Below are 25,298 nucleotides of genomic sequence, written 5' to 3'. Positions count from 1 at the left end.
ATAATACACAGTGATGTGATAGAAATGAGGTGGCAGTGAGAAGCTACTTTGGAATAAGTGTTCACAGAAAGCCTCCCTGATTGACCTTTAAACTGACTTTTGTATGCCAAAAAGGAACCAGCTATGTGAAGATGTGCTGGAAGAGTATTTCATGGAAAAGCAAGACTAAGACTTGCTAAGACCTTGAAGCAAGAGCTTTGTTAGGAAAACAGTAGCAACACCAGTGGGGGAGGGAGAGGTAGTGAGATCAAAGAGGCAGAGGGTAGTGGGAGATGAGGTCAGAAAGGCAGCCAGGGACTACCATACTGGGACTTGTATGCTAGAGTAAGGAGTTTGGATTTTAAGTGGCAGCTATCCGGGTAGGGAGGAGTGTTAGAGAGGGAAGTGATACCATCTGATTTATGTTTTAAGGCCACATTAGCTGCAGTGTGAAGAATAGAATGCTAGAGGTCAAGGAATGGAAACAGGGCAATTAAAAGGGTCTTGCAGCATAGTATCCCACTGTGTAGATGTACCAGTTTTTTAATCCACTCATCTGCTGATGGGCACTTAGGCTGTTTCCAAATCTTAGCTATGGTAAATTGTACCGCTATGAACATAGGGGTGCATATATCCTTTCTGATTGGTGTTTCTGATTTCTTGGGATATAGTCCTAGAAGTGGGATCACTGGGTCAAATGGGCGTTCCATTTTTAACTTTTTGAGGAAACTCCATACTGTTTTCCACAGTGGCTGCACCAGTCTGCATTCCTACCAGCAGTGCAGCTATAAAAAAGAAGGAACTTTTACCATTTGCAACAGCATGGATGGAACTGGAGAGCATTATGCTAAGCGAAATAAGCCAGTCGGAGAAAGATAAATATACCATGCTCTCACTCATATGTGGGATATAATGATCAACATAATTTGATGAACAAGAACTGATCCAGAGACAAATGGTGGTGGAGGGGTTAGAGAACAACTAAAGGACTTGTATGCATGCATATTAGCATAACCAATGGACACAGACACTGGGGCGGTGGGGGCTTGCCCGGGGTGGGAATGGCTGGGGGGGGGGTCCACTGGGGGAAAAGGAGACATTTAGACAATAAAAAAGGGTCTTGCAAAAGTTCTGAAGAGATATAACTGTAGCCTGAACTAGGTCTAATGTACAGCGGTGGAAAAGGTAGAAAATGATTGTGTTCGTGATATATGTTGGAGGTAGGCTGGGCAAGGCCTTGATAAAGTACTGAATGTAGGGAGAAGGAAAGAGAGGAACCCGGAAGACTTCTAAATTTTTGGCTTCAAGTGACAAAAACTAAGGGAATGGTCAGAATTACACTCAATCCCACCTCCCTAAAACAGATGAGGCCAGAGCAGGAGAGCAATATGTGTGTCTAAACCTGTGGGAGATTCCAAGTTCCGAGTTGTTTCCTATATTCCTACCAAAGAAAGGCAAGCGAACAGCTTCAGACCCCACCCGGTTGACTGGTACCTTAGCTTCCCAAGGAGCCCCCCACCCCCTCCGCTTCCCGGGCTCCGGGAAAACCCTACCCCAGCCACACCTTGCAGGATAGTCCTGCTCAGAAGTCAAGGAGCTTCTCTTCGATCTCGGAGTCCCCCTTTCACGCGGCATTTAAAAGTACCTTACCTAATACATTCCTCTGTCCCCGAACCTCCGAGTTCAAACAACCCCTCCAGGATTCAAACTAGCGGGCCCCGCCCTGCGCACACTCTTCCGCGCAGACGCAGGAGGCGACCCAGCAGAGCGGCTGCGTTCTGCTGAAGTCTGATTGGTTGGGTTACAGCTCAACTGCGTAAAGCGGCGCGCGCGCTGGCGCTGATGCTGACGCAGATGCTGACGCAGACCCAATTTGGTTGTGTCGCTTGCCCCACCCGCCAGGTCCCGGGAGCTTGTGGTGAGTGGGCCGTTGAGGCTGGAGCAAACTGATTGGCTGGCGTTTCAGCTGTCCTAATAATGTTCACATTCTTTATTTTGCATAAAACAGATCAGCGTCTGAATTCTTGAACTTAACAAGATTAATTATAGCGATGGTTTTGCCCAGATTGACCCCAAATGTCCGGACTTGGCGGGAAAATATGAAACTGCAAACTTTGCAGTAAAGACTGCCTCTCCTATGCTGGGCAAGAGACTTAGGTTAAAGGGTCTGTGACCTCTAAAGCTATCACTTTCCCCATGTGAAACTAGGAGGTGGGAAGGGGGTAAAAAAAAAAAAAAAGCTGAATCTTCCCTCCTTTTACCGAGGATGGGTACCCATACCTTCCAGGGTTTGCTAAAAACGTGTCCTGGGCCAGATGTGGCACCTTGCACATAACCAGCCAAGTCTACACATAAAAATTCCTAACTTTGAGGAGTGATGGACCTTAAAGAAATTGGCTAAAATAGCAACAAGGGCTTAGTGTGAGACCTGAGCCTTAGTCCCTAGTTTAATCTCTTACTAGAGTAGGAATCAGAGAGGAAAGATATAAATTTAACAGCTCTCGCTGATTTTTTGAAGCCAAAACGTATCTATAAACTGTAGGTAAAACTGTAGGAGGAAACTTGGCTATTTTAGGGAGAGATGAATCAAAAGTTAAGTTGATGTATTTGGGAGATTACAACAGAAATGACTGTTTACCACATTTTATATTTGTATGGTTTTTCAGAGCACTTTCATTAACTCTTTAATAATGCTTGAGAAATGAGTGTTCATTATTTTCATGGTAGCTGTTCTTCCTTTTCTACAGTCATTTTAATCATTTCATAGACTCAGTTGAAAATTGGAAGGAATTTTGTGCTCGCTTCGGCAGCACATATACTAAAATTGGAACGATACAGAGAAGATTAGCATGGCCCCTGCGCAAGGATGACACGCAAATTCGTGAAGCGTTCCATATTTAAAAAAAAAAAAAAGAAAATTGGAAGGAATTTTAAGCCTTCAATCCCCTTTCTTTTTTATAGATGATGAAACTGGGGCCTTGAGTGAGGAAATAACTTGGCTAATGTGACAGGTCTGTGGCACTTGAACTTGTGCCACATTGTGGACACATATAGTGAGAGAAACTGGTTCACCTTTATTTAATATACCTGCAATTTTCTCTGAAATCATTCTTCCACCTTCCCCTGGCATCACCTAATGAAGCTGAATTCCCCAAACCTGGAAATTGCATTGAGTTCCTAATTCTATAGCTTTCTATCACAGAGGTGTGGAGGAACCTAAATGAGATTGGAAAGTTGGTAATCTCATTAATATATTAAGTGACTATACATTCCCTTCTCTTTCTTATCCCTTATCCAGACAAAAAAAGAGCCCGAATCTCTTGATATGACCCTTACTTTCCAGACTTCCATTATTTGTCCCAACAGTTTCCTCCAAATTTCAATTTTTTTATTTTGAAAGAATGAGAGAAATAAGACAGAGAGGTATCAATTAATAAGAACAATGACATTGAAGAAATACAATAATTTACTCCACACACACAAAACACCCCCACCCCTTTTCCCATCCCTGGCACAATATCAAAACCATCAAAGCACATCTAACAAGAAGAAACATCAGTATGTAATGAAGAAAGCAAATTTTCATACTGCTGGATCCAACTAACCCGTATCAAATGTCCTTCCCTCAGCTAAACTCCACCCACTGGAATAATGAAGAACTGTAGAGGTGACAACATTGGGGGTAACTTAGATCTCTGCTTACACTAGCAAAGTTCAGTGAAAATTCAACAGGAGTAGTGAATCTATTTGTCAGGGAAACACTGGGTACAACTCTTCGGTCAAATTTCACATGATTTAAGAGAACAGTTTGAGATTCACAGACTTCTAACAGGACTAATCCCTGCTCCCTCAGCCACAACAGTGGAGAAGCTGCCAAATCCTGGTTAGCTGCTGAGAATAATGGAAGTGAGGCAGCTTTGGGCTTAAGAAAATGAACAAAAACACATGTTTACTGCTTCAGTTTCAAACTGTGAGCTTAGTAGGTTGGGCTTGGACAAAAGCAAGGTGAAACTGCCAATTTCATCACTTGAAGAACTAGATTATCTATTGACTGCATATATTCCTTATTTTAATTAAACTCAATATAAAGTATTTAAAATTTAAACAACTGTTAAAAGTAGAGGCTAATTAATTTACATATAACTCAGTGCCTTAAATTGAAGGACCTTTTTCTTAAAGTGGTAGGTTTAAGTTTTCAGTTAAATCTATCAAGGGATTCCTCCATCCCATGGGAATACATCATTTGTTTTATACCAAAAGTAGATTCTCTTTATAGGAGGTTTATTTTATTCTGTCTTCATTAGACTGGGTTTGTAAAGGGAAGGATACCTATGCAGGATTAGTTCAAGATCAGAGCCTTCTCCTCCACACATGCATGCACACACACAGTAAATATATTTTCCCACACATACAGTCTCACAGTCACATGCTTGCTAGAGTCCATCTCACAAAAACACTTCAGTAGTTAGCCATATACATGTACATGCAGCAAGATGTGAGAGTTGCCCCAGAGTGATTAAAGATGGTGCACATAATGTCTGTCTATGTGGGGAGGTCATTTTAGGGTATAGGTGTACACAAACCAACAGGGCCATTAACTTGTAGATTATATTTTCCCTTCCCCCCAAGATAAATAAAGCAAATGAAAAACACACACTGACATCTTCCTGGGTGTCATGGAGGCAACTGCCTGGAAGGTCCACTTTTTGCACTTTCACTTTCCTATGACAACTTCATTTTGCCCTGAGGGGCCTTCTCATATAAGGAGGGCTGCTCCTCTGCTTTCCCCGCATTTCCTGCGTTTCCTTGGGGCGAGAACTTCTTCTCAGAAGACCGATCTTCAGGCTTTCGGGCAATCAGCAGGCGGCAGGTGAGTAGGATTCCAAACACCAGGGCATGGGCATAGCGTTTGAGAGGATCACCGACTAGCTGATGGAAGAAGAGCACAACCAACACCAGCAAAAGCAGGAAGAAGTTGGCCACATCTTTGGGACGTCCAGGCACAAGGGTCATGACAATGCCACAGGCCACCTCAAGAGCACCAATGCTTTTACGGAGGAGAATGGAATTGATCCCCATTTTCTTCAGCAGAGGAAGTGCTCGGACATAGGTCTTGTAAGCACGTTTCTAAAGTGGAATACCATAAGGAAATCACCTCATTAACTATGAAGTTAACACAAGCAAGGTCCTCCTTCCCCACCATTCCCTTTCCACACCAGCCAAGGGTATCCCATTTTTCTTACTGTTCCCCGAAACAAAAGCCTTGTAATTAAGATAAGAAGAAAAGCAAGCAATCTGCTGAGATCCCTGTAATTTAAATGATTTAAACTGTAGCAACAGCATGGAAGGTAAGAGAATTTGGCTTTATAGTTTAATTTTTTCCTAATTATAAATAATAAACAACATTAAGAATTTAAAAGAAAATTTATCAGGCCCATAAAAACTGGTACAGATTAGCCACATCCACAAGTGCCCGCCTTGTCCAAACCCAGATGCATATGAATATCAACAAAAATGAAACAAGGCAAGGCACAGTATGGTAAAGCTTCACTAATTTGGACTTCCCTGATTTGAAATCCATGATAATCAGAAACTTCAGCTGAGCTGGAGTTTATATTTGTGACCTTGGTTAAAAAAAAGAGTGTGTGTGCTAAAGCAAGTAGAAAATTTAAATGTATGTAAATGTCAGCCCCTTGTGTATCTTTAAAATATAATAAGACAAAAATTATTCTCATGGTCATTGAGATAAATCCCCAGGCCTTTACAAGACACTCCTTTGATTAACTTGGTTCAACTTCATTAATTTTAATTCAACAAATATTTATTGAACACCTACTATGGATTATTCGATGGAGATATACAGATGAATAAGACAGGGTCAAGAAGCTCTTGGTCTAGTGGGGGGAAAGAGATACATAAAGAGCATTATAAAGCAGCATGGTTAGTGGTATATAACAGGTCTGCACAATGTCTAATTGTAGCCCAAAAGGAGACATCATAGGACAGAGGAGGTAGTCACTGGATATATTACAAAGTAATAGAATTATATTGACCTTAGCCTAATAGATAATCATATTTTTCACTATTCATAGTGGCCTGATCCACAGAGTAAATTGATGAGATTTTATTGTGTCTTATTGGGTTGGCCCACTGCTTTGTTTTCATTAAGTATCCATTAGTTCATTCAATATTGATTGTCTCCTTATGCTAGGCACTGGACTAGGTACTCTGGATAGAGATATCAATTATTCAAAGGCCCTGCCTTCCTGAAGCTTGAGTTTATAAGACGAAGAATAGTTATGCAAATACATAAGTGCAATAAAGTATTATGGGTGAGTCCAGCTGATGTGGCTCAGTGGTTGAGCATCGACCCATGAACCCAAAGGTCATTGGTTTGATTCCCACTCAGGGAACATGCCCAGGTTGCAGGCTCGATCCCCAGTAGGGGGAATGCACGAGGCAGACGATCTCATCAATGTTTCTATCTCTCCGCCTTCCTCTCCCTTCCTCTCTCTAAAAATCAATGAAAATATTTTTTAAAAGTATGGGTGCTGAATAAAATTATGTAAGTGGGTACAGTAGAGGTACACCTAAGAGAATGGTCAAGTCTCCCTAGATGAGGACTGAGAAAAGCTAGAGTAGAAACTTAAAAAAAGAACAATCATTTGCAAGATCAATAAAGAAAGTGTATTGCAGGCAGGGGAAGCTGGATGAGCAAAGGCCCTGAAGAACAAACTAGACTGGTGTATTGTGCATACTGCCCCAGTTCAGCATAGGTTGGGGGCGGGAGGGGAGACATGAAATTGGGGAGTTAGATATGAATCAGATCACATATGTTGTGTTATGGAGCTAGACTTTATCCTATAATCCAAGGGGAGCAATATAATTTGCTTGTAAGGAAACCAGGTAGAGACCTGGACTAGAGTAATGACAGTAAGGACAGAGGGAAGGGAACAGAGTCAAGGATACTTTGGACACAAAATTAACAGAATTTGATGTCTTATTGGATGTGGACACTTTTTTTTCTTTCCTTTTTTCTCTTTTTTTTTCCTCTTTTTAGTACCTCAGTTTCCCATTTTGTAAATTAAAGAAAAAATAATTTGGCTGATATACTGCATTATCACATTTATATAATGGTCAAAAGCAGGTAAAACTAATTTATATTGTTAGAAGTCAGTATACCAACTGCCCTTGGGGAGGTAATAACGAGAAGGGGCATTGAGGGGCGGTTTCTGAGGTACTGGTTATGTTCTGTCTCTTGATGTGGGTGCTGGTTACACAGGAGTAAAAAATTCCTTGCACTTAATGTGCACATTTTAGTATGTATGTTATACTTCGATAAAATATACAGGGAAGAAACTATATGAAAGCAGAAGAGGATACTGACAAAAATACTTGTCATAGCCCATACTATGTACAACACAAAGAGTGAACCTAGCCAGCCGTGGGCAAACTACGGCCCACGGGCCGGATCCGGCCCGTTCGGCTGTTCTATCTGGCCTGCGGAGCCGAAAGAGCGGAGGGTTCTCTTGCTCTCCCCTCCGCTCCTTTACTTTGAATTTATTTTAGTTCACACAAACACTCCATCCATGCTTTTGTTCCGGCCCTCCGGTCCAGTTTAAGAACCCATTGTGGCCCTCAAGTCAAAAAGTTTGCCCACCCCTGCAAGACATTAGTTAATCATTATGTATGCAGGCAGTCCTCAGGTTACGTCGGACTCGACGTATGTCGTTTCATGGTTACGTTGCCATCTCCCATTTACAGTATTTATAAAAAAATAAAGTTTCGTCATCTCAACATATGTACATATGTGCTTTATGTTTCTTGTTATTTATTTACCACAAGTAAAGGTCAGGACTTGTTATCTTTCTTTTAAATTTTTTTACTGTTTGACTTCATTACTGCTGTGTATGTACTCCATGTGCTTATGTAGGTGGGTTCCGACTTACAGCGAAAATCGTGTTACGTCGTGCCATAGGAACAGATCTCCGATGTAACCCGAGGACCTATTGTAGATATTGGCTCATCAATTGTAACAAATGTAGCACACTAATACAAGATGCTAATAATAGGGAAAATAGTGGGGAGGGGATATATGGGAACTCTGTACTTTCTGCTCAATTTTTCTGTTACCTACAACTGCCCTCCCCAAAATAAAGTTCATTAATTTAAAACAAAATCTCAGTCTAGTTGCTATCTTACACCATAATGCCTATATAAATGCTGCAAAATTTACTGACTCAAGTATGATTTACCTAAATCCCTGTAGGAGAAAATGCCACATGTGGATCACAGATCATTTCTTAAATGCAATAAAAAGCCATCATATGTTTAATTGCCAAATATCCACATGAAGGATAAACATATTTTAAGCACTACATATAAAGTATATATAATAAATATACTGTAATATATAACCACTTCATAGAATGCTCACCTAAAGAGGAAGCTGGTAACTCTAGTCCTACTAACAAAGGTGGATCCCTCCCTGATTGCATTTTAGGGCAAAAGAGTCTGGTTTCTACTCTCAATCAAAAGTCACCCTGAAACAAGCACAATTGTTGGCCACTGAGAGGTTACAAGTTCCCTGGCATAAGCTCCAATATAGTTTAGCTTGGGATGGCTAGCTGTGGAACTAAGCAAAGTCATTTTGCAGCTCAGGGTCACCTTCTTCTTTGAGGGAATAAACGAACTGTGCCACTTCAGAGAGCAGTCACATCAGTTAATTACTGTCTTATTGCTTAGTTGGAAAGCAATTAATGGCAGTGATTGGAAGCATAAAAGATTACCTATGGACATTAAGTAAACTGCCCAAACATATCTGGAGTGTTTCCCCAGGGTTACACAAACAGGAGGGCACTTAACTATAGATAAGCATATAACTCAAATAACAAACCTTCTCTATGAGTGGATGCAAAGAAGCAGAGACTTGCCCTGTCTTCCTGAAGGCCAAAATCCCTTGGCTTCACTGTGACAGGAATTTTGGTTTTTCTTTTACTATTTCTTACGGCCCCTTGTGCTTACAGGATGGAACCTCTGCTATAAGGAGCTGAATGTACAGCAAGTCAACCATTCATATTTTCCTCATCCCTACACAGGTAGCTGCTTAGCATTTGTGAGTGCTCTCTCCAATTTCAAGTGAATTAATAAAGGCATTTAGTCAAAGGAGTGGTTGGTCATGTTAAATTCACATGGGATTTAGAATATAATGACAACTTCCTAAATCTGGAGGAGGTATAGGACAACACACACAACATGGGCTATTCAAGAAAGGCACCTGGAAATTCTGCATGGGATCCACTGTGCATTACCCATCAGCAAGTGTGGAGTTTTCAATATTAGCTAATTGCTTAAAGCCTATTCACCAGGGCAAATGAAAATAACATCTTGCTCTTCTAAATGCCTGATTTTAATCCCTCAATTTAGAAATCCCTCAATTGAGGCATTCACTGCATAAAATAGAATCAATTATCAATATCACCTCACTCAGAACATTTTTGGAACACCTATCATATACAAACACTGTACCAGATGCTTCCATATGTAATCTCAGTTAATATTTACAACAACCTTCTGATGTAGGTATTATTATCCTCATTTTATAGATCAGGAAATTGAGACACTAACTCAGGATTCAAAGTATATGACTCAAAGCCTATACTCTTTCCACTAATTTCTCCTGGCTTCCCTAGTAGAGACAGGAAAGAAGTTCATAGTCATTTGTCTATTTGGTTTTTAGCAGTGATTCTTCAGAGAGGTGATGACACCTAAGCATTGTACTAATGGCTTTAGAACAATAAAAAGAAGATGGCAGAAAAAATTGAATTTGAAAAATTGATTTCAAAGTAAAATGAAACCCCAAGGTATGAATTGGAACAGTTGAATTTATACAGAAAAAGGAGAGAGAATGTGCCAGATTATTTCAAGAATCTGTTGTAAATTCTGACATCCAAAATAGCAGTTATAACCATTTAGTGACTCCTCTATTGAAAGTATTGAATCACGGAATCTGCTCCAACAATAGCTTACCCTATGATCTTGGATCAGTTATCCATCAGTAAAATAAGAATAAATAATAATAATGAAAATAATAATAAATAATAAAACACTTCACAGAGTTGTTTTAAAGAACAAATAATATTAAAACAACAACAGCAACAATATTTTGAGATCGTATCCATAAAGGCCACCACTGTCAATATAAGACTAATTCCATTGATGCAGAGGAATCATTTCTAAATTGAAAACAGAAAATCCCAGATAATCATCTCAGCTGATCTAGGGTTGGGGTCCTGAGGGGCTGTAGCTTCCTTCTAAGAACCAGGAAATAGCTCTTAAACTATATAATTGAGAATCAAAGAGAGAAATCTGAAGGGTGGTGACCAGCCAAGACAGTGCTACAGTGATTCATTCATTCATCCATCCATTCAACAAATATAAATTAAGCACCTTCTTTGTACTATAACTGAATTTTCCCCATTTCCTATGGGTTCAAGAGTAAAGCTAGGTCAGTCCAGGCTCTATTCAGTGGGCCCTACCTCAGATAGCCATCTCCATCTTGGGGCCCAGTGCTCAATACAAGAGGGGACTCTGGAAAAGGACAATCTAAGAATCCCCCTCAAGCTTAATACTACTGTGAAGTCTATCTCCCAGCTAGATATAGTTCTTCCATTAGCTCCAGATGCCCCTGAGCACAGAAGCACAGAATTATGTGTAAACACGTACACACACACACACACACACACACACACACTGGTTCTCTACTGCTGTTTTAGATTATATTTATTTGAATATGTTCCTTTGTAAGATATGAAATCTTCACATTTGTTTCTTCTGCCTTTCATTAGATCGCAATAGACAGCTCCACTCCATAGGAAGAAACCTACTGTAAACCCATTTGTGGCTGCTCCTCCTCATGAGCTCCTGCTAAACTGGTAGTCCCGGTGACTCCATTTTAGTTGGATTGCCTGCAGAGCCTAACACTGTATGTAGAGTGCAACTTAGGGGGTGGGGGCTGGAAAGCAGCTAAGCAAGGTCTGGGGGACAGAGAATATACTGAAGAAGGGTACTGTGTCCCCAAGGAAAGGAAAGCTTAAAATACCTAAGGTGCCACAAAAACATATAAATATATGCAAAGTAAAGAAAAACAAGAGCATATTCATTTATTTGTACTCTAACACTACACTACTACTGCCAAGACAAAAATGTAGTGGCATTTCCCCTCCACCCAGTCCCTCTGCCTTTAGTGGCTTCTGATACCTCATCTCTCCTCTGCAGGCTGCCTTGGATATTCTTTTTGACCTGATTTTAATTCAATCTGGTCAAACATGTTGGAGGAGGGGAAGGAAGAGGGAGAAACTTATTAGAATTTGCCACTGGAGCTAGACCTAGGCCCTTGAGTACCAGCTACCCTCCCCCATCCCAGTGTGATCCTGTGCTGTGGTGAGGGAGACATGGAAAGCACCAGCTCTAACCCTGAGACAGAAGCCAGAGCTACCTGCAAACATTTGCTGAACATCTATAATTTATTTGCCAGTCTCCATCCACATGCAGCTCGCATTGAGGGGCCCTGGAAGGTTCCACAGTGGGCTCCAGGATTGCTATGTATTCCTATCAAGCTGTGGGGCTATTCCTCCTTGCCACAGCCCTAAAGAGGAGTCCCTCTTATCTCTCTTCTCTCTCTCCTTATTCCTTCTCTAAGCTCCTTTCCTTCTTGACCTTGAGAACCCAGTAATGGGCTCCCTCTTATTACTGGCAGTCTGGCAAAAAGAGAAAGTGAGAATCAGATTCTTTTCAGCTGAGGCTGGGAAACAAAGAGTCAAAGTGACAGGGGTGAGTCCAGAAACTGAAAGTGCTGGAAACATCCCCTGCCATCTCCTCATTCTCTAAGGCAGAAGAACAAGTCCTCTTCACACCAACTGGGGAGCCCAGCCCCCAGGTTGCAGAGGAGATGTTTTGGCCAGTCACCTTCTGTGATTCCAACTCTGCAGAGGGGAAAACCTTCAGAGGGCCTGGCTCTGGTCATCCATGGGAAGTAAGGTGGGGATTAAGGACTATTGCAGGATAGAAAAGGCAGACTTCACAGATTGTGCAGATTAGCCCACAAACATAACAAAATAAAACAAAACATCCAGCTCTCCCCTGAGAGAAGGTGAAGAAGCAAGCTCTTGGTGACCTTTATTTGGGCCAAGACTGCTTTGTCTCAAGGATACAGACACACGCCCAGGCTGCTAGGGAAATACTATCAGCTCTCTGCCAGCGATAAGGAATACCTTTCCCGCCCCTAAAATGTTGTTTTAGTAGCCCATTCTCTCCCAGCACTTTCCCTTCTTCCCCTTTGTTCTTCCCGAAGATAAACTCTCCAGCTTGCTAAACTCTTAGCTCCAAGGGAAGGAATCAGATTTGCAGACTGGTTGCCTGACTTTGGGTGTGCTGGAAGAAGGGAAAGGTTCCTGCTGGTGACGGGTGTTAGGCAGGTCTCAACCTTCTGGATTGCTTGGGGGTTGAGGGGTACTCGCTGGGTAACCCCTCCCCCAACAGGCATTCAGTGGCTGGAGAGCAGTTGCTCTCGGCATAGCCCACAAATGAAATCGCTGCTGTCCAGCTGCTTCTTCCGAGCTGCAAAGTTGTTGGGAAGATGGGAGGGTTCGGGTGGGGTGGGGGTTAAGGGGATGGGACTGTGGACTAGGAAGAAAAGAACGGGAGAGGAATTCACTATCCCTTGGGGGTGCGTTCCTCATCACCCATTTGCTTCACTTACCATCTCGTTGTAGGCATCCTTGCTGAGCCTGGGTGTCAACTTGATAGTCCCCATAAAAACAAAGAAGAGTCCCAGGGCTACTGAGAGGGCCACGACAGTTACGGTTCTGGGGGATGCCATGGAGTCACCAAGACAGGTCCCAACTGATCCTCTGCTTTGCGCACCCTGTGTGTCTAAAGCGCTGGCAGTTAACACAGAGAAAACAAGAGGGTTGCTGCAGAGGCAGCAGGCAGCTAGAATGACAAAGGAAGAGGAGGGAGCTGGAGAGAAAAACTGAGATCCAGATTCTACCTCTCACTACAACAATTGCTGGGTCCTAATGCCCTACGTCAGCTCCTCACTGGCCAAAAGCACAGTCTCAAAGTTAAAAGAAGCCCTAAACTGAGATGGAAATTTCAAGTCTTAAATGGGGAAAAAGTAGGTTAGGCTTCAAGCTCAGTTTCTGAGCTGCCTCTATCTAGAATGAGGATTAGGAATGACCTCATTCCTACCACTTCCCACCAGGTGCACGTTTCATCTCTGTAGTCCTGTTATTCTTTTTTCCAACCTCTCTCATTTTCTCCCCTTTCCTTTCTCTCAATCAAATCATCAGTCCTCAGAGTTGCTGTTTTCTGCAGTTGGTAACACTCAATGATAAAACTGCAAAGTTGTCAGATTTGATTGCTGCCAAAGACTTTCTCTTTATCTTCCTCTAAGACCTTTCATGGCTCCCATTGCCCATTGGTTTAACTCCAGAGTTTTAAGCTTTTCATTCAAGACCCTTGGCTTATCTTCCAATAGCTCCCACTGCCAGGTGCCACCCCTCATCTCCTCTCTACTCATGGCCCCATACAACCTGAACTTTCCAAACTCCATTACATTCCCTTTCACTACTTCCCCACTCTTCACTAACATTCAATCTTTTCTTCAATGTCACCTCATCCATAAAGACTTTCTTGATCCATTCTCAACAGGATTTTATTTCTTTCTCCTCTGATTTCCTATAATAACCAATATTTATTGGCTGTTTACTGTATATTTATTGAAAGTGCTAGACACTACCATTTAATTGTATTAACTAAGTTATCTTTACAGCAATACCATGAGCTAGGTATGAGCTCCCATTTTATGTATGAAATATTGAAGGATAAGGAAGTTAAGTAAGCAACTTGCCCAAGAGTATATGCTAGTAAATGGAGAGCCAGAATTCCAACCTAGGCAGTCATTTCCAGAGCCTGGGTTCTTAACCATTGCTCTACTGCCTCTTCATATAATAATTTACATAATCAGTATGGCACTTACCTGATATTGCTTAGCACTGTAATTACACACACACACACACACACACACACACACACACACACACACACCCCTATTTGATAGGCAGTGTTCATTAAGGGAGAGAGAACAGTCCAGAGTCAGACTCAGAAGGTCCAGGGATTAAATCCCAGGTCTGCCACTAACTCTGTGGCAGATAAGTTGCATAACTTATCTGAGCCTCCATTTCAAAAAAAAATATTTTTATTGATTTCAGAGAGAAAGAGAGAGGGAGAGAGAGAGAGAGAAACATCAGTGATGAGAGACAATCATTGATTGGCTGCCTCCTGCACACCCCACACTGGGGATTGAGCCTGAAACCCAGTCATGTGCCCTGATCGGGAATTGAATCATGATCTCCTAATTCATAGGTCAACACTCAACCAGTGAGCCATGCCAGCTGGGCCATTTCCACATTTATAAAATACTAGAGGCCCAGTGCATGGATTTGTGCACTGGTGGGGTCCCTCGACCTGGCCTGAACCCTCTCACAATCTGGGACCCCTGAGGGGATGTTAGAGAGCCAGTTTCAGCCAGATCCCCACAGGCCAGGCCAACGGGCCCCACCAGTGCATGAATCCGTGCACCAAGCCTTTAGTATGCATATAAGATCTTTGGTTAATATCTCCCTCCCTCCTTCCTTCCCTCTGAGATTCATCAGTCTGTTCCATGTTTCCATGCCTGTGGTTTCCACTCCTTCATTGAGCATCTGCCCCTCCCCTCAGTGATCATTTGATCATTGCGCATCATAGCTACGTGCTGGTTGGCCGGTCGACTGATTGGCCGGTTGCTTAGGCTTTTATATATATAGACTAGAGGCCCGGTACACGAAATTCATGCCCAGGGAGGGTGTGACCCTCAGCCCAGCCTGCACCCTCTCCTATCTGGGACCCCTTGAAGGATGTCCTACTGGGATCGGGCCTAAACAGCAGTCGGATATTACTCTCACAATCCAGGACTGCTGGCTCCCAACTGCTTGCCTGCCTACCTTCCTGATTGCCCCTAACTGCTTCTGCCTGCCAGCCTGATCACCCCCTAACCACTCCCTGCCAGCCTGATCACCCCCTAACCACTCCCCTGCCAGCCTGATTGATGCCTAACTACTCCCCTGTCAGTCTGATTGCCCCTAACTGCCCTCCCCTGCAGGCCTGGTCACCCCTAACTGTCCTCCCCTTCCAGCCTGGTCACCCCTAAATGCCCTCCCTTGCCAGCCTGGTCACCCCTAACTTCCCTCCCCGGCAGGCCTGGTCACCCCCAACTTCCCTCTCCTGCAGGGCTGGTTCCCCCCAACTGCCCTCCCCTGTAAGCCTGGTCCCCACCAACTGCTCTCCCCTCCAGGCCTGGGTCCCCCCAACTGCCCTTCCCTGCAGGCCCGGTCTCCCCCAACTTCACTCCTCTGCCGGCCTGGTCACCCCTAACTTCACTCCCCTGCAGGCTTGATTGCCTCCAACTGCCCTCCCTTGCAGGCCTGGTCCCTCACAACTGCCCTCCTCTGCTGGCCTCATTGTCCACAAATGCCCTCCCTTGCAGGCCTGGTCCCTCCCAACTGCCCTCCCCTGGTGGCCATCTTGTGGTGGCCATCTTGTGTCCACATGGGGGCAGCCATCTTTGACCACATGGGAGCAGCCATCTTGTGTGTTGGAGTGACAGTCAATTGGCATATTACTCTTTTATTAGATAGGATGGAAGAAAATTCTGCCTCAAAGGCTTTTTGTAAGAATTTCATACATGTAAGTCAATTGCCTAGCAAGTGTCTAACATGTGATTCCTTGATGGATGTAGTTCTCCTCTTGCTTCTTCTGCCTTTCAAATCCACTCCACAATTAGTTTAGATTACAAGCATTTAATAGGTAGGAATAACTTCTATATATCCCCCTAGTACCTAGAGCAACACCTTTTGTGTGCCACATCTTAATAAAACTTTGTTGGAAAAATTGATGAATTTAAATGCAAATATCCCTGCAAGTGGTTAACACTTTAATATTTTTTATGGATTTCAGAGAGAGGAAGGGAGAGAGAGAGAGGGATAGAAACATCAATGATGAGAGAGAATCATTGATGGGTTGCCTCCTGCATGCCCCTTACCAGGAGATTGAGCCCAAAACCCAGGCATGTGCCCTGACCTGGAATCTAACCATGACCTCCTAGTTCATGAGTCAATGCTCAACCACTGAGCTGCATCATCTGGGCAACACTTTAATCTTTAGCAATCATTTATATCTTATGGTGGAAGAATTTCAGACTTTTTCTTATTAAAATTCAACCTATAAATTACTGAGTGCCTACAATGTGCATACTGTAGGAATACACAGATAAATGAGTTATAAACCTTATTTTCAATGGGCTTGTTGTATAGTAGAGAATAGGGTTTATTAAAGAGGAGAGAATTTCTTTGTACATACAAGAAAGACTGGAAAGAATAAACCAAAATGAAATGTTTGTCTTCATAATTTGTCTTCAAAATATCCTACATTGAATATGGCAGTAAAATGGGCACTTAATGCCCTGGCTGGTTTGGCTCAGTGGATAGAGCATTGGCCTGCAGACTGAAGGGTCCCAGGTTCGATTCTGGCCAAGGGCACATGCCTGTGTTGTGGGTTCAATCCCCAGTAGGGGACCTGCTGGAGGCAGCCGATCAATGATTCTTATCATTGATGTTTCTCTCTCTCTCTTCCTCTCCCTTTCTCTCTGAAATCAATAAAGAAATAAAAAAAATGGGCACTTAAGGAAGCCCATTCATATAGTTAAGCAACTGATTAAAAAATATATATACTATTTTCCCTTTCAAATTATATGATAATGGGAATAATACTATTCATTATAAAAATGAAAAATGTATAAAACACTGAATTATAAGTAATATAAGGAAAAATAATTCATGACCCCAACATGGAGAGATAAACATTGTTAATATTTGGTCAATATTTTAATGGACCTTTTTCTTAAGTACCTCTCTATGTACAAAATATATATAAATTAGTTTTTCAAAATTTGATCCTACTATAGAGTCAGTTTTATACCTTTTTTTTAACTTGTTAGCATTTTTGCATATCTAAGACTGTCTTCAAAATCACAATCTTTTTTAAAAAATGATTTCATAATACTTCAGCATCATTTAAATGTACTATAATTCATTTAACTATTCTCTTATTGCTAGATATTGATGTTGTTTCAATGACTGTTGCTTGTGCATATGTGATGCATATCCTTGTATATAAAAATTTTTCTGAATTCCTGAATTTTCCTTAGGATTAATTTCTAGAAGTTGAGTGGGTCCAAATTACAAACTTTTTTATTACATGTAATTTATGTATATAAAGAGCTAACATTTACTTATTACTTAGAGAATGCCAGACACTATGCTCAGTGACTTGCATATATTGTGAGATTAGTACTGTCAATTCTCTCCATTTTATGAATGAGGAAATGGATCAAGGAGTGAAGCAGTTCCCTGAGTTCAAATAAGGGTTGCCACCTTTGGGGTATTCAACTTAAACCTGTGTTGTTTCTCAGTGTGCTGCTGCTGTTCCTTTAGTTAATTTAAGAGGTATGAATGTTTAAAAGACTCTTGATACATATTACTAATGTGCTTTCCAGAAAAGAAATTTACCCTCCCATCAGCAGTACAGAAGTGTGTACACTTCACCACATCAGATCTGCATTGAGAATTTCAGTTTTTCATCTACACCAATTTCATTCATTTAAAAATGTGTATTTCATAAGATATTAGTGCGTTAGAATATTTTTCAGATACGTATTAGTTATATGTATCTCTTCTGTTTATGTCCTTTTCCATTTTTGTATTGGTGGTTTTGATTGATTCATAAGAGCTCTTTATAGCATACTGACATCAATCATGTTTTTAATATTTTTCCATTTGTGTTTGCCAATAAATTTGATGGAGTCAACTCTAGCAATGCTTTTAGGATTTTTCCATTGTTTTTATGCTTAGAAAGGTTTTCCCAGCCTCAGGATTAAACATTTGCCTATATTTCCTTAAAGCTGTCTTACGTGGGTTTTTTTGTTTGTTTTGTTTTTTACATTTAATACTGATAACTAATTCAGTCCTTCCTCATTGGTTTGTGATGCTTCGGTTATTGTATATCAGGTTCTTGTCTTTTTACTAGATCAGTCCCAAGGCTTTCTTTTCTGTCCAACTGATTTCTTTTTTGATCCTTGTTACAGCACTAATATGTTTTAGACATTGTAACTTATGTATACATTTTACTATCATGTCTAGTATACATTTTACTAGCCAAGTCTCCCATCATTATTATTCTTTTTCAAAAATTATTTGCCATTCTCTCCTATTTATTCTTTTAGATGAATTTTAGATCACTTTATCAAGGTAAAATAACTTTGAATTTTGACTAGCTTGATTTAAACATGTAATTTTTAAAAGTTGCTCACTTACAAAATACAGCTTTCCCATCCAGAAATATGGTATCAATGTCCATTTATTCAAATCTTGGATGCTGAGAGACATACAAATATCCTTGTTTTTTCTTTGTATAGTCTATTCATTTTTTAAAAGTTATACCTAGGGATTTTATGCGATTTTCTTTTAATCATGGATGGATTTTTTTTTTATCTATTATATCTCTAACTGGTTGCTGCTGTCTTACAGGAAAATTATTGACTGGTATTCAGCCACTTTGCTGAACTCTTTTCTGAAACTCTCTTGTTAAATCTATGAGTGTTTCAATTGATTCCCTTGGGTGTTCTCTGTATAGACAACTGAATCAGCTGCAAATAATGATGATTTTGTCTCCCTTCCAATAGTTATACCACATTTCTTTTCTCACATCTTACTGTGCTAGCTACAGGCCAGCTTCTAACATGTGCTTGGCCTGGGGCAAGAGTACAAAATGGAGGCCCACTTACGATACTGTCAAGGAACCATGAATTGGAACACAAAGAGAAGCAAGAAAGCCAATGCTTGTTACTACTGGGAAACAATATTATGGAAGAATTTATCACTACTGAGAGAGAAAGAACTTGACAAATTAATTTTCTCTTACTAAGCACTTCTCAAATTCTCCCTGCACATCAAAGCAGTGTCTGACCTCAGCAGCAGCATAACTCACAAACCTTCATGGCCTTTTGTTTCAAGTACATAGGACAAGAGATATAAAGTATTCCCTTACGATTGAATGATGTTAATCATGAGAACTGAGGTTTAGGATTTTGTGTTGTGTTGTGGATCCATGTCTTTTTTAATAACTTTTTTTTTGCTTATGGGTCCAAGAGCAGAAGCCCCTCTTGCCTGGGGGTTAAGAATGATTCTGGAGCCCTAGCCAGTTTTGCTCAGTGGATAGAGCGTCAGACTGCAGACCAAAGGGTCCCGGGTTCGATTGCAGTCAAGAACACATACCTTGGTTGCAGGCTCCTCCTGGCCTGGGCCCTGGTCAGGGTGCATGCAGGAGGCAACCAATCAATGTGTTTCTCTCACATCGATATTTCTCTCTGTCTTTCCCTCTCTCCCACTTTCTCTAAAAATCAATGGGAAAATAGCCTCAGGTGAGGATTTAAAAAATGATACTGGTTACTCAGGACACTACTAAGCACTTTTAAATGGCAGCAGCCTAGCTTTGTCTTTGACTCTAGTAAAAGAGCAATTTCACCCAATAAAGTTCCCTACATCAAGTGAGTGACAGAAGAGGTCAGTCAGTTGCCCACCCCCTCCCTCGCCTATCTTTTTTCTACCTGTCCCTGTTGGGATTCCTTCATCCAGTCCTGTTTTTCCTCCTCCTAATCTCAAGACCTCAAGATTCTACCTGGGTAAATTCCACATATGAGTGAAATCATATGGTACAAGTCATTTCCAAACTGAACTGACAAGCAAAATAGAGACAGACTCATAGATAGAAAGAAGGCAGACAATTCTGGTGGTGGTGGTGTTGGGGGCTGTGGAGGGATTGAGCAAAAAGGGAAAAAAAGAGAAAGAACTCATGGACAGAGACAACAGTGTGGTGATTGCAGGGGGTGGAGAGGCGTAGGTGGAGGTGGAAGAGGGTATAGGGGGTATAAATGGTAATGAAAATAAATATCAAATAAATTTTTTAAAAAATATTTTACCTGGGTAAAGGTGATCCCTTGTGCTTTGGGATCTTCAGGGTTCAACCCTGGATCCTGCAGCTCCTTGCATCCAACCTATCGCTGAGTGGTGTGCGCATGTGTGAGGGGGGTGAGGGGTGGTGTGGCCCCTGGTGCTATTGATGCTTTTGTTTGTAGCCACCAGGCTCAGACCACATGCTGGGACCATCCCAAGATGACCGAGTTATACCAAACCCTGGGTAAGAATTCAGGGATCCTGTATAGGGTGGATATTCAGCTGTCTTTGCTCTATAAGAACAGAAGGGAATCCCATTCAACAAGCAGGTGGGGATGGAAGTGAGTGCCTTGTCCTTTCTCTAGCAGCCTCCTTTCATTTCCCCTATGCACCTCCCTCAACTGGAGGCTCTACATTCACCCTGGACCATTTTATTATCACATTAAAGAATTATGCTTATAGATGTAAACCAGATTTCCTTTGAAAGATACTGCCCAGGATGTAATGAATGTGACTCTCATGTGCCTTATCTTTGGCTACTAACAGAGACTCACCATGAGGTTGCAATTTTATCTTTATTTGGCTCTGGAGGTAAGATAGAATACTAGATTTTTTTCTTTTTTTTAAATATATTTTTATTGATTTCAGAGAGGAAGGGAGAGGGAGAGAGAGGTAGAAACATCAATGATGAGAGGGAATCATTGATTGGCTGCCTCCTGCACACCCCCTACTGGGGACCGAGCCCACAAACGGTGCATGTGCCCTTGACCAGAATCGAACCCGGGACCCCTGAGTCCACAGGCCAACGGTCTATCCACTGAGCCAAAACAGCTAGGGCAGAATACTAGATTTTTAAACTTGACTTGAAACTATACTGAGATCTAATACCTGGTCCCTATGAAGAGATAGCCCTCTTTGATGTCTCTTAGGGCCTGATAAATTCTGTTCTTTGTTTTTCTTTTTTTAAAATTTTTATTGATATTTAGAGAGAGAGAGAGAGAGAGAGAGAGAGAGAGAGAGAGAGAGAGAGATTTGTTGTTTCACTTATTTGTGCATTCGTTGGAGATTGAACCTGCAACCTTGGTGTATCATGATGATGCTCTAACCAATTGAGTTACCGGGCCAGGACAGAAATTCTGTTCTTGATACATCTCTCTTCTCAAATCCTTTCTACCACTTAGATATTTGTAGGCTTTTGCTTCAACTGTAAAGGTCTCTGAGTGGTTTCTGCACCAGGCGTCACAAACTCACATGCCACCAGAGGGTAAAGAGTTAATATAAATTTGTAAATCCTGTAAGGTAATAGGCAACAGATATTAAGGGCTTTTTTGTTTGTTTTTGTTTGTTTGTTTGTTTTGTATTGTGACCCCTGAATACTCTAGAAATTCTTGGTAACAGCTAATAAGGCCACCAGTTACAGTGCAGACCATCTTGCATTCTTCAGTGGTTGTCAAAATGTGGTCTGAGAATCCCAAGTGGTCTATTATTTCCTTGAGGTACTTAGTGGGTTGGTCTCTTAGAGTAATAGGGTTACTTTGTTTTTGGTTTGCTTTTACTTGTTGTCTTATCCAAAGAAGCATCATTTTCCACATTTGTTATGGGAGAGGTTTGCAAGTTAGATGTTCTGCAGTCATTTACCTTATCATAGTGATCCTAACTGAAAGATTGTGAGATCTATGTAGGCTCAAGTGGGATGCCTTAATTTTATCACTAGCTACCATCTAGTGAGTGATCATTTGGTGCTAGGCATTGTACAATTATAATGCAGTACATACACCAGCCCATTCAATCCTCAAAGATAGCACTATGAAACAAGCCCAATGGGTTCTATTGTTATGCCTATTTTCACCCATGGGAAAATTGAGGCTCTGAGAGGGTAGGCCATTTACCAAAGGGTAGGTCATCTCATTAGTGGCAGAGTTAGAAATAGAGTCTGCACAACAGCAGAGCCTATTTTTTGTACCATTATTGATTCTTAACCTTGCCTGACAGAATCACCTGCAAATTTGTTTTTAATGCGTATAAGTAGGGCCCATCTACAGAGATTCTGATTTAATTGGTCTGGGGTAGGGTGCCCAGCACTTGTATTTTTAAAAAGCTTTCCAAGTGATTCTAATGTGCAGCCACACTAATGAACACTGCAATCTGCTTTGTTGCCTCAAAACTCAGCGACCTCAGGGAAATACAAGGCACCTGGTGGGAAATGAGTGAAAAGTGAGAGAAACAAGTTTATAGTGGGGTGAGTGTTATGCTCTACTTATGCCTCTCTCTGTCTGCTGAAGGCAACATATGTTCTTTTTTTTTTCTTTTTTTTAATTTAATAAATCTTTATTGTTCAGATTATTACAATTGTTCCTCTTTTTCCCCCCATAGCTCCCCTCCACCCGGTTCCCACCCCATCCTCTGCCCTTACCCCCACACTGTCCTCATCCATAGGTGTACGATTTTTGTCCAGTCTCTTCCCGCACCCCCCACACCCCTTTCCCCCCGAGAATTGTCAGTCCACTCCCTTTTTATGCCCCTGATTCTATTATATTCACCAGTTTATTCATCAGATTTTTTTATTCACTTGATTTTTAGATTCACTTGTTGATAGATATGTATTTGTTGTTCATAAGTTTTATCTTTACCTTTTTCTTCTTCCTCCTCTTCTTAAAGAATACCCTTCAGCATTTCATATAATACTGGTTTGGTGGTGATGAACTCCTTTAGCTTTTTCATATCTGTGAAGCTCTTTATCTGACCTTCAATTGTGAATGATAGCTTTGCTGGGTAGAGTAATCTTGGTTGTAGGTTCTTGCTATTCATCACTTTGAATATTTCTTGCCACTCCCGTCTGGCCTACATAGTTTCTGTTGAGAAGTCAGCTGAAAGTCATATGGGTGCTCCCTTGTAGGTAACTAACTGTTTTTCTCTTGCTGCTTTTAATATTCTCTCTTTGTCTTTTGCTCTTGGCATTTTAATCATGATGTATCTTGGTGTGGTCCTCTTTGGATTCCTTTTGTTTGGGGTTCTCTGCACTTCCTGGACTTCTAAGTCTATTTCTTTCACCAGGTGGGGGAAGTTTTCGGTCATTATTTCTTCAAATAGGTTTTCAGTATCTTGCTCTCTCTCTTCTTCTGGCACTCCCATAATTCTGATGTTGGTACGCTTGAAGTTGTCCCAGAGGCTCCTTACACTATCTTCATATTTTGGGATTCTTTTTTCTTTTTGCTTTTCCGGTTGAGTGTTTTTTGCTTCTTTGTATTTCAAATCTTTGACTTGATTCTTGCAATCCTCTAGTCTGCTGTTAGATCTCTGTATAATATTTTTTATTTCAGTCAGTGTATGCTTAATTTCTAGTTGGTCCTTTTTCATATCCTTGAGGGTCTTGCTAAATTTATTGGCCTTTTCTAGAAAATTCTTGAAAAACCTTATAACTGTGGTTTTGAACTCTATATCCAGTTGTTTGCTTTCCTCCATTTCTTTCATTTGTGATCTGTTTCTTTGTCTCCACATTTTGGCTGCTTCCCTGAGTTGATAGAGTGGCTTAGTGTGCTAGGTGTCCTATAGGGCCCAGTGGCTCAGCCTCCCCAGTTACCTGAGGTGGACACTCTTAGTGCGCCCCTCTGTGGGCTGTGTGCACAGTCTTGTTGTAGTTAAGCCTTGACTGTTGTTGGTATCACTGGGAGGAATTGACCTCCAGGTCAACTGGCTGTAAGGATCAGCTGTGTCTATGCTGGGAGAACTTCTGTGTTGGAGACACGCTTATGAGACAAGACTTGCAAAAGCCTCTGTGCTCAGCTTGGATGGGGCAGAGTCTCAGGGCGGAGCAGACAGCATTGGTTTCCCGTCAGCCCTGCCCTAATAGGCCCCTGTGTCTCAGTGTCCCATGGCAATTGCTGCAAGCACCTCTAAGAGAAAGCCACCCTCGAGTTCCGCCTGCTGCCAGACAGTCCAGTTTCTCCCCGAATGAGTCTGGGTCCCCAGAGTCTCACCCGGAACTGGAGTTCAGTGCAGTCAGGAGCTTTTGTCTCCCTCCAGCTTGAGAAAGCCAGCCACGCACTCAGTTGCCAGTCCTCTCCACGCGCGTCTCAGTACATCTGTCTCCTACAGCTCCTCTGAGTCTCAGTGTGCTTTTCTCTTTCCTTCTAGTTGTAGAATTTCCACTCAGCCAGCCTTCCTGTGGTTCTGGATGATGTCCGTTTTGTCTTTTAGTTGTAGTTTTGAAATTGTTGTGCGAGGCAGCAGTTTAGGTGTTTACCTATGCCGCCATCTTGGTTTCCAACATATGTTCTTTATAAGGTAAGTGTGAACAACAAGCTCTGAGGCGAGTTTGCCCCACAATGGCTCTTTCGTCAGCTTCACAGGTAGTGCTAATTGAGACCCTACGCGGCATCAGACTGAATGTGTCAGTTATATCATAATTCCAACTGATAAGCAGCTATACTTGGCAAATACTGTTCTTCTACTTTAACTCTTTGAGTTGCTTCTAAAAGAAAACCAGCATCATATTATATATGCATCAGCTTTTTGTAGCTGTCAGGACTATGTTGGAATCTGAGCCTAACCCAGATACATCTAGCCCTTTCTAGACATATTATGTTCTGTGAGCACTGCCTATGTGCTGTGTTCTCTCCCACAGTGGAGTTTCTAGTCAGTTGTCTGGTCTTCCTGGAGAAACAGAGGCAGCGACTGAAACCCAAACATCAGAACTTTGCCAGGATCCCTTAACACTGAGCCATGAGGAGAGAGCAAGCCTGCTTCATTTCATTGTACCTATAGTCTTTTTTGCCCTTGACTGGAGGCCATGGAGTACAGAGTGAAGGTCCTCTACTCCAGAAACATCAGCATCATCTAGAAACTTGTTAGAAATGCCAATTCTCAGGCCCTGCCCCAGACCCACTAAATCAGAAACTCTGGAAATAGGACCCAGCAGTCTGTTTTAACAAGCTCTCCAGGGAATTTTTATGCACACTGGAATTTGAGAACTGCTGGTTAAAAATAAAAAGGTTAAAAGTGGAGACACAGGCACCAGACAGCCAAATTCAAGTTCTGATTCCACTACCTACTATGTGACTTTGGGCAAACTACTGAACCCTCTCTAAGTCTCAGTTACCTCATCTGTAAAATACAGCTACCAATTTTCTTATCTATAAAATAGGTACTGACATGGGATAATGCACATAGATCATTGAGCACAGCACAAAGTACAGAGTAAGAATTCAATAA

At 41.7% G+C, this 25,298-nt stretch overlaps 2 protein-coding genes across 2 annotated transcripts in view; both read right to left on the bottom strand.

Annotated features, from left to right (window-relative positions):
* The window catches only part of CENPI (centromere protein I), a 65,855-nt gene extending 64,132 nt beyond the window's left edge, over window positions 1–1,723 (bottom strand). Inside the window, exon 1 of the mRNA XM_080651910.1 lies at window positions 1,630–1,723. The gene's annotated coding sequence lies outside the window, so the exon portion shown is untranslated. The remainder of the gene's footprint in view (window positions 1–1,629) is intronic.
* A 1,625-nt stretch (window positions 1,724–3,348) lies between these two features.
* TMEM35A (transmembrane protein 35A) lies at window positions 3,349–12,987 on the bottom strand. The gene is made up of 2 exons (XM_080652698.1): window positions 12,740–12,987; window positions 3,349–5,106 (listed from the first exon to the last, which is right to left on the bottom strand). The coding sequence occupies exons 1-2, from the start codon at window positions 12,857–12,859 to the stop codon at window positions 4,702–4,704; spliced, it is 525 nt and encodes a 174-aa protein (XP_080508824.1). The 5' UTR covers window positions 12,860–12,987; the 3' UTR covers window positions 3,349–4,701.
* Window positions 12,988–25,298: the final 12,311 nt, after the last annotated feature.

Source organism: Plecotus auritus, assembly GCF_963455305.1.
Source record: "Plecotus auritus genome assembly, chromosome: X".
NCBI lineage: Eukaryota > Metazoa > Chordata > Mammalia > Chiroptera > Vespertilionidae > Plecotus > Plecotus auritus.
Note: the sequence above shows the minus strand (reverse complement) of the source record. Positions and strands in the feature narration are given on the sequence as shown.

Bases quoted from the DNA above. Each gene is read 5' to 3' on its own strand.
- TMEM35A (XM_080652698.1), bottom strand. From the start codon at position 12,859: ATGGCATCCCCCAGAACCGTAACTGTCGTGGCCCTCTCAGTAGCCCTG. The intron at 5,107-12,739 runs GTAAGTGAAGCA...ATTCCACTTTAG, and splicing joins AGGATGCCTACAACGAGATG to AAACGTGCTTACAAGACCTA.